We start from the raw sequence: 8,543 nt of genomic DNA on the forward strand, positions 1-8,543 counted from the left end.
ATTTTTCAGCTTATCTCTTTTGTCTATTATTCATATCATTCTTCCCACCCCATGCAACATCCATATCGTTCTTCCCTCCCCGTGCAACACAGACAGACAAAAAATTTGGAATCTTACAACAATTTTATTTAGTTGCCACTATTTTAAAAATAGTGACATTTTATATAGAAGTTAAGGTTCTTGGTTTCTCTTGAAAAAGATGGAAGGTTGATAACACCATTCCTACACTCTCTTGATAAAGATCACTTCTAACTGAGAAGTACACACTTCCTAATTCTTTTATCTTTCCCAGTCCTCACTTCGTTGTTGTTAGGTGCCATCAAGTCAGTACCAATATATACATAGTGACACTATGCACACCAGAGCGAAACACTGGCTAGCACCAACTACAAAAGTTGTTGCTACATTTGAGTCCCTAGCTATTGCCACTGTGCAAATCCATCTTATTGAGGTCTTCTGAATTCTCTCCGACACTTCACTTTACCAACCACAATATCAACCTCTAGGTATTGGTCCCTCCTGATAATATATCTGAAGTATGAGAGGTAAATTCTGGCCATCCTGGTTTCCAAAGAGCATTCTGGCTGTACTTCTTCCAACACAGATTGGTTTATTCTTTTAGTAGACCATGGTACTTTGAATATTCTCCTCCAGCACCATAACTCAAATGCATGAATTCTTTAAAGGTCTGCCTTGTTTACTGTCCAATTTTCACATGCCTATAAGGTTCTTGAAAATATCATGGTTTTGGTAATGTTGGGTCAGATGCCCCTTATTCCTCAAACTGAAATCTTTGTTCCTCAACACTTTAAAAAGGTCTTGCCTAATGCAATATGTAATTTGGTATCTTTACTGCTGCTTCTATGAGTGTTGATGGTTGCTCTGATCAAAATGAAATCTTTGATAACTTCAATCTTTTTCCCATTTAGATGGATATTATTTATTGGTCTAGTGGTGAGAATTTTTGTTTTCTTTACATTAAGGTGCATCCCATACTGAAGGCTGCTGTCTTTGATCTTCATCAGTATTTTAAGTCCTCTTCACTTAAGCAAGCAAGGTTGTGTCATCTGCATATCACAGGTTGTTAATGAGTCCTGATCCCTTGTTTTTCTTCATATAACCCAGTTTATTGTATTATTTGTTCAGCATACAGATTGTGAAATAATACAACCCTGGATCACACTTCTCCTAATTTTGAACCATTGAGTGTTCCCTTGTTCTGTTGAAACCACTGCCTCTTGGTCTATGTACAGGTTCCTCATGATCACAATTGTTACACAATACTTGTCCTCTACAATGTTGTCCATAGCTTGTCATGATTCACACAAAGGGAATCTTTTGTATAGTCAATAAAACACAGGTAAATATCTTTCTGATATTCTCTGTTTTCATCCAAGATCCTTCTGACATCACCAACGTTATCCGTCATTTCACATCCTCTTCTGAATCCAACTTTAGCCTCTGGAAGTTCTCTGTAAATGTATGATTGCAGCTATTTTTAAATTATATTTAGAAAATTTTGCTTGCATAGGATACTAATGATATTGTCTGATGATTTCCACAGTCTGTTGGGTCACCTCTTTTCAGAATTGGCATAAATATGGATCTATTCTAGGATGTTTATTTTACTCTCAAAAATTTTTTTAAATTGATCTTAGCTTAAAGTATTTTCAGATATTAAATTATCAAAATTTAAAACTTATGTATAAAATGATGTTGTTATTTGTTAGGAGCAACCGAGTCGGTAATGACTCATAGCAACCTTATGCACAGCAAAACAAAACACTGTCCAATTCTGGGGCACCTGCACTATTGTTGCCATGTTTGAGTCCACTGATGCAGCCACTTGGCCAATCCATCTCGCTGGGGTTTTATTCTTTTTCTCTGACCCTCCACCTTACCAAACATGATATCCTTCTCCAGCCACTTGTCCCTCCTGTCTGAAGTATGAGAGACCAAGTTTGGCCATCCTGGCCTCCAAGGAGCACTCTGGCTGCACTTCTTCCAACACAGATCTGTTGCTTCTTTTGGCAGCTCATGGCACTTTCAATATCTTCTCCAACATCATAATTCAAAAGCATCAATTCTTCTACTGACTTTCTTATTTACTGTCCAGCTTTCATATACATATGAGGTTTTTGAAAATGCCATGACTTGGGTCAGGTGTACCTTAGTCCTCAAGCTGACATGTTTGCTCTTCAACACTTTTAAAAGGTCTTGTGCAGCAGATTGGCCCAATGCAAAGCATCGTTTGGTTTCTTGACTGCTGCTTCCATGAGTGTTGATAGTTGATCCAAGAAGAATGAAGTCCTTGACAACGTCAATCTTTTCTCCATTGAAAAGAATATTGTTTATTGGTCAAGTGGTGAGGATTTTGTTTTCTTTACATTGAGATGAAATCCATACCAAAGACTGTGCTCTTTGATCTTCATCAGTAAATATTTTAAGTCCTCTTCACTTTCAGCAAGCAAGGTTGTATCATCTGCATATCTCAGGTTGTTAATGAGTCTTCCTCCAATCTTTTTTTTTTTTTTTTTTAATTAAAACATAATCTGGCTTCTTTAATATGTATGTGTGAAATATATCTGGAAATCCAATATGATTTAAACAGAAATTAAACCAGAGTTAAACATTTTATTTTAAGAAGCATTTAACAAATAAAAAGAACTTTCAATATTATAGGTATTCTTTATTTCAGAGAGGAATTCTAACATCTATCTTGTTTTAAAGTTTAAATTGTATAATAAATTATGTTTCAAAAATCTTTACATAAGCATTCTATGTTACCCATAAATCATAAAGTATAACAACAGGTAGCATAGATGTGTATTTTTTAACCTAATCATTTTTAGACTTCTCTTAACAATAGTAAAAACCTACCATAAATAGAAAACAAATTTAACAATTCGCCCAAACATAGTTACATAAGAAGTTTTAAGAAACTGCAAATAATTCTTCATACTCTCATTTTCATTCTCCAACTTCTCAAGATTATGTTGTATTTCTTTCAAACATACTTCCTGATGTTGGACTTTACTGTTAAATTTGCAAACAAGGCGACTTTGTTCTTCATTTTTCTTTCTAAGCTCAGTTTCCAGATCTAATATTTTAATTTGTAAAGCCCTCTCTCTAGATGATATTTTCTCTATTTCTTCAGAAACCTTTTGTCTACCTTCTTCTAAAGCAGCTTCCAGCTGTCTGGCCAACGCTATATATTCTGCAGATTTCTCTTTAAACTTAACATTGCTGTGCTTCAGACATTCTTCTTGGTTTGCCAGCTTCTTTTCAAGCTCTTTGTTTTCTGCATCCATCTGTTCTAATTTTTGTTCAAGGGTTTCACACTTCAATTGAATAAGATAATTTTCCTCTTCCAGAGAAAGCTTTGTCAGAAGACTATGATTTCCATCAACTTTCTCTAATTTTTTATTTTTATTTTTTATTATTTGTTTATTTTCTTGTAGTAAGTGTTTACATCTGCTTTTCACTATTTCAGCTGCTGCTTGCAATTTCTGTACCTGAGTTTTATATACTTCAATAAGGGTTTTCTGCTGATTTTCTACTTCTTGCAATTCTGAAAGTTCATTTTCAACAGAAGCAGCCTTTTCCTTGAAAGTAGCAAGTGTGGTCTTTAATTTTGTATTCTCAAGATTGAGGGTTTCCTTTTCATATTCAATAGAGTGAAGTTTTCTAAGAATTTCTTCACATGAATTTTTCCCATGGTCTTCCATTTTCTTAAGGTCTTCCAAAAGATTAGTGATTTGCTTCTTTAGTGTTTCGATCTGAACTTCCAATTCGGTTTTTCCTATTATAACTTTCTCATAATGACTTTTCCAGGCATTGGAAGCTGAAATTGTTTCAGACAACTTGGCTTCCTGGTCTCTAATTTGGGAAGTAAGGTCTTCAGTGTTTTCTGTAAAATGTTTAATCCTTTGTTTGTAAGCTTTAGATGCCTTCTTCAGAGCTATAGTTTTTTGTTTACTTGACTCTTTGATTGCTACAGCCTCATGCTTATTCCTTTTTAACTGTAAATTCCATTTTGCTATCTTGATTTCTAAGCTCTTTATATATTCTTTTAACTTATCATTCTCTGCTTCCTTTTTATTAATTTGGAGTTGTAGTCTTTCATGCACTACTTTTACTGATTGTGAAAAACGGTTTGCTTTCAAAGCATTTTCCTTTTCATTCTGAAACAAAGTAGAAAGTTCTTGGATGTATGTCTCCTTCTCAAGTATCTTCTCCTTAAGATTTGAGTTTTCACTTTCATTATCAGTTAGCTTCTCTATTAACATGCTGGATAACCTGTCCCCTACTGAGTTTTCCCTTTCATCATCAGTTAGCTTCTCTAATAACATGCTGGATAACGTGTCCCCTACTTGTTTATTTTCAGTCCTTCTAAGCAGATGTTCTAATGCTTGCTTTACACGTTTAAAAGTATCTAATTCTTTTGTTAATATTTCCTTCTGTCTAGAAATCGTCAAATCAGATGCAGAAAGATTAGCATTTTCAAAACTAATCTTTTCGATGGTGTCCTTAAGTAAGGGCAAAACTAATTCCACAGTAAAGGATGCTCTTCCAGCTTCTTCCAGTGTTGCTTCCAGCGCAGTCTTTTCATTTACGATAACCGGCTTCAGGCTGCTGAGATCATTTTCACTGGCAGGCCGCGGTAGGTGTTCTTTCTCTGATCTACTTGTAAGATGAAAAAATAGTTCTTCTGAATGACTTCCATCGTGTGTACGCTTCTCCATAAATTCAGTAAATGGATTTACAGATGGCTTCTACAACTTCTTCACGTGAGCTGAAAGCTGTCCTCTCCTGCTCTGGGTCCTCTTGGACGGAGCGGGATACAATGGGTAGTGGGTGAAAGACTAAAAAGAAGAAGAGACGCGGGACAAAAGCAGGCGAATTCCTAGAATTACTTGCAGTGGAAAAGTACCCGGCCTCCTACAATGGGACAAAGCAAACTAGTCTTCCTCCAATCTTGATGCCATGTTTTTCTTCATATAAACCAGCTTCTCAGATTATTTGCTCAGCATACAGGTTGAATAAGTATGGTGAAATAATACAACTCTGTCGCACACCTTTCTTAATTTTAAACCATTTAGTGTTCCCATGTTCTGTTTGAACAATTGCCTCTTGGTCCATGTACATATTCCTCATAAGAATAATTAAGTTTTCCAGAATATTCATACTTCACAATGTTGTCCATAGCTTGTCATGATCCACAGAATCAAAAGCCTTTGTATAATCAATAAAAAAAAATAGGTAAACATCTTTCCTGTATTGTCTGCTTTCAGCCAAGTTTCATCGGACATCAGCAATGATATCCCTTATTCCACGGCCTTTGCTGAATCTGGTTTGAACCTCTGAAAGTTCTCTGTCAATGTATGCTTGTAGCTGTTTCTGTTCTACTTTTAGTAAAACTTTACTTTCATGGGATATCAAAGAGATTATCTGATGATTTCCTCATTCTGTTTGGTCACCTCTTTTTGGAATGGGCACAAATACAGATCTCCTCCAATCAGTTGGCATAGATGAGTGTGTGCCTCCTGTGCCACCTTACTTTCTTGAAAGATTTCAATTATAAAAATTAAAATGAATAACATTATAACTGCCTTTAATTAATATGCTTTTTCTAGTAGTTCATGTTGCAAAATTCTAAAGGAATCTCATTCTCTTTTTCAAATGATTGTGCCTTTAGAAAAATCAACTAGGTTTTTAATTTTGATTATTTAATATCTGAAAACATTTTAAACTAAAATTAATTTAAGTAAACTTTTTAGAGTAAAATAAACAACATAATTCACCAAAGATAAATCAGAAGTGATATGAGTAGCCATTGAGAAGTGACTAAGAGAACTCGTAGAACAACTTACAGTTTTCTATCCTTAACTAGTAACTATGGATTAACATGTAGCTTTTAACTACATGTACTGATACAGCAAATATATTCCATTTTGTATGGGGCAATATTGTTACATTTTTATCACTGTGTTTAACAGCCATTTATCAATTGAAGTTTGATAAATGATATTTGTTGAGTATTTAACTTCATGTTACTTTCTGAGTATACACTAGACTGATGATATGTAGCTTCCCAGATCCCCAATACTATGGCTGACCTCATCAACAGTTGAGATGCTATATTTGTATTTTTCAAGACCAATTCTCTCCTAAGGGAGAATCATTTTATAATTTAAGCCAGATGAATGAATGTCTGTGTTCGTATACCTGTGTTAGCTCTCCTAAACATGTTGTGCATTTTAAGGATGCTCCTAGACATGAAACTTTAATTCAAACATCAACTATAGTAGAAATTACCCTGAAGAAGAATGGAAGATATTTCTGAGTTGGAATGGACTTCTGGCATTTCTAAAAACTCACAATAAGAGATAAGTATTTACTTAATTGAAAGAAGATGATTGATCTAAGTCTAAATGGTTCTTAGACTTCATCAAGAGCAATTTTTCTCCCAGTCTCAAAGCTTAATAGTTTGGAAGTTAAAAAAAAAAAAAAAAAAAAGAATAAAGGAAATGCTGACCTTTTAGGATTGCTGAGAATCTTTGTGTGTATACTCTCATGTATCTAGAACTCTGAGGCTGAACTCAGCTGCAGACCTATACAAGTATGTTTTAGCTCGTTTTCATAGCATATTATATAGCAACTGGAAATGCACACAAATTTTATCAACTCTCAAGCCATACATTCAAGTTATTTTCCTTTTTTAACCTAGCTTAAAAATGAAGTTAAAAAAAAAAAAAAAAAAACAATCAAAAAAAAAAAAACAAAGCAAAATATATGTTTTCTAACCTAACAATAATAACAAAAGAAGGTTCTATATCGTATGTTGGTCTCTTTTTTTTAGCTTTCTGAAGTTATATTGTAGCTATATGAAATTCGTATTCTCCTTTTTCTTTTGGCATCCACTTATCTTTAGATTCCATTGATGATGCTGTTGGGATTTTAGCACATATATGGCTTTTTTCCAGTTATCGTCTTCATCTCTATCTTAAGTCCTCCAAGGTGACCTTATACTGGCAGAGGCACTGGCATGAAGAAAGAGTCTGTAAATACACATTGAAAAAACAAACCATCAAAGATTCCTCCACTGACTACAGACTCAAAAATACAATAATAAAAACAAAAAAATTTAAGCACTGGGGATAAAAAGACATCATGGAAGTATAACTTATTCAAAACTGCATATAAAAGAGAATTTTGACCTGAGTAGAGAAGAGATCTTCAGGTGTTCTTGTGGCAAAAAAGATTATAGCATCATCTGGTTGAATTCCCAAACACATTTGCTTCTTGGTTGATGAATACTTCTTATTAATTATTTCATTTGTATTTCAACAAAGCAGAAGTTATACTCTTCTTGCAACTGGGTAGTTGATGTCAATGAGGAGTTATTGCATTTTTATTGTGGGGTTTATTAGGGAAGCAAACAGGGTACAATTCAGGATCAGAAAAGCTCAGTTCTCTAGTCAGAAGTGCCTCTTGTCTACCATATTGCAAGCATGCCTCACTCTTGCCTTCTACCTCTCAGACACATGGTCCTTTTCCAGCATCCTTTTTTTTTTTTTTTAAGTTTTTATTATGAACTGAGTGAAAGTTTACAGAGCAGATCATTAGTTTTACATTCAATAGATCATATACTTTGTTTTATTACAATAATTATATTCTCCTCCATGTACCATCAGTTTACAGTATTTCTCTCTATTCATTTTAGCTCTTTTTTTTTTAAAAAACACTTAGGCATATTTAATAATTTAAACCAATAAGGGCACATTTTGCAAGCCTGCCTCCTGACCACTAACTCTCAGTACCTCTCTTTCCATGAGTCTAGAGTCCCCAGCTGCTCTCTCCACATCCCCATCTCTGCCTAGATCTCTAGTGTTACTGCTTCTCTAGATAGGGTCCCACATTCTGCTTGTGCTTTTCTCCTTTGGTGGTCCAAGGGCCCTCTATTACTGGACTGTAAGATTAACTATTCCCCAAAATTTTTTCTTTACAATTGTGACAGTAGCAATTAGTCATGATAAAAATGACTAATTATTGGATCATAAGAATCTTATCCCCATCTCTTTTCACCAGACCCATCTAGACCCTGGAATGAGAGATATCTTTGTTGTTGTACGATGGATCTTGGCTGAAAGCAAAAAATACCAGGAAAATGTTTATCTATGCTTTATTGACTACGCAAAGGCTTTCAATTGTGTGGATCATGACAAGCTATGGAAAACATTGCAAAATACTAGTATTCTGGAATACTTAATTGTGGTCATGAATAATCTGTACCTGGACCAAGAGGCAGTTGTTCAAATAGAACATGGGAACCATAAATGGTTTAAAATTAAGAAACGTGTGCGACAAGGTTGTATTCTTTCACCATACTTATTCAACTGGTATTCTGAGCAAATAATCCAAGAAGCTGGGTTAAACGTGGTTAAATGAAGTAAAACGTGGTGTCAGGATTGGAGGAAGACTCATTAACAACCTATGATATGCAGATGATACAACCTTCATTGCTGAAAGTGAAGAGGATT

The 8,543-nt window shown here is 34.6% G+C and overlaps 1 protein-coding gene across 1 annotated transcript; it reads right to left on the reverse strand.

The window, feature by feature from the left end:
• Positions 1–2,876: 2,876 nt before the first annotated feature.
• Positions 2,877–4,745, reverse strand: LOC102830776 (outer dense fiber protein 2-like). The gene is made up of 2 exons (XM_006871843.1): positions 4,498–4,745; positions 2,877–4,308 (listed from the first exon to the last, which is right to left on the reverse strand). Exons 1-2 carry the CDS (start codon positions 4,743–4,745, stop codon positions 2,877–2,879), a joined length of 1,680 nt encoding a protein of 559 aa, XP_006871905.1.
• Positions 4,746–8,543: the final 3,798 nt, after the last annotated feature.

The sequence above is a fragment of the Chrysochloris asiatica genome, unplaced genomic scaffold, assembly GCF_000296735.1.
Source record: "Chrysochloris asiatica unplaced genomic scaffold, ChrAsi1.0 scaffold00175, whole genome shotgun sequence".
NCBI lineage: Eukaryota > Metazoa > Chordata > Mammalia > Afrosoricida > Chrysochloridae > Chrysochloris > Chrysochloris asiatica.

Bases quoted from the DNA above. Each gene is read 5' to 3' on its own strand.
- LOC102830776 (XM_006871843.1), bottom strand. From the start codon at position 4,745: ATGGAGAAGCGTACACACGATGGAAGTCATTCAGAAGAACTATTTTTT. The intron at 4,309-4,497 runs TAATCTTTCTGC...GGAAAACTCAGT, and splicing joins AAGATTAGTTTTGAAAATGC to AGGGGACAGGTTATCCAGCA.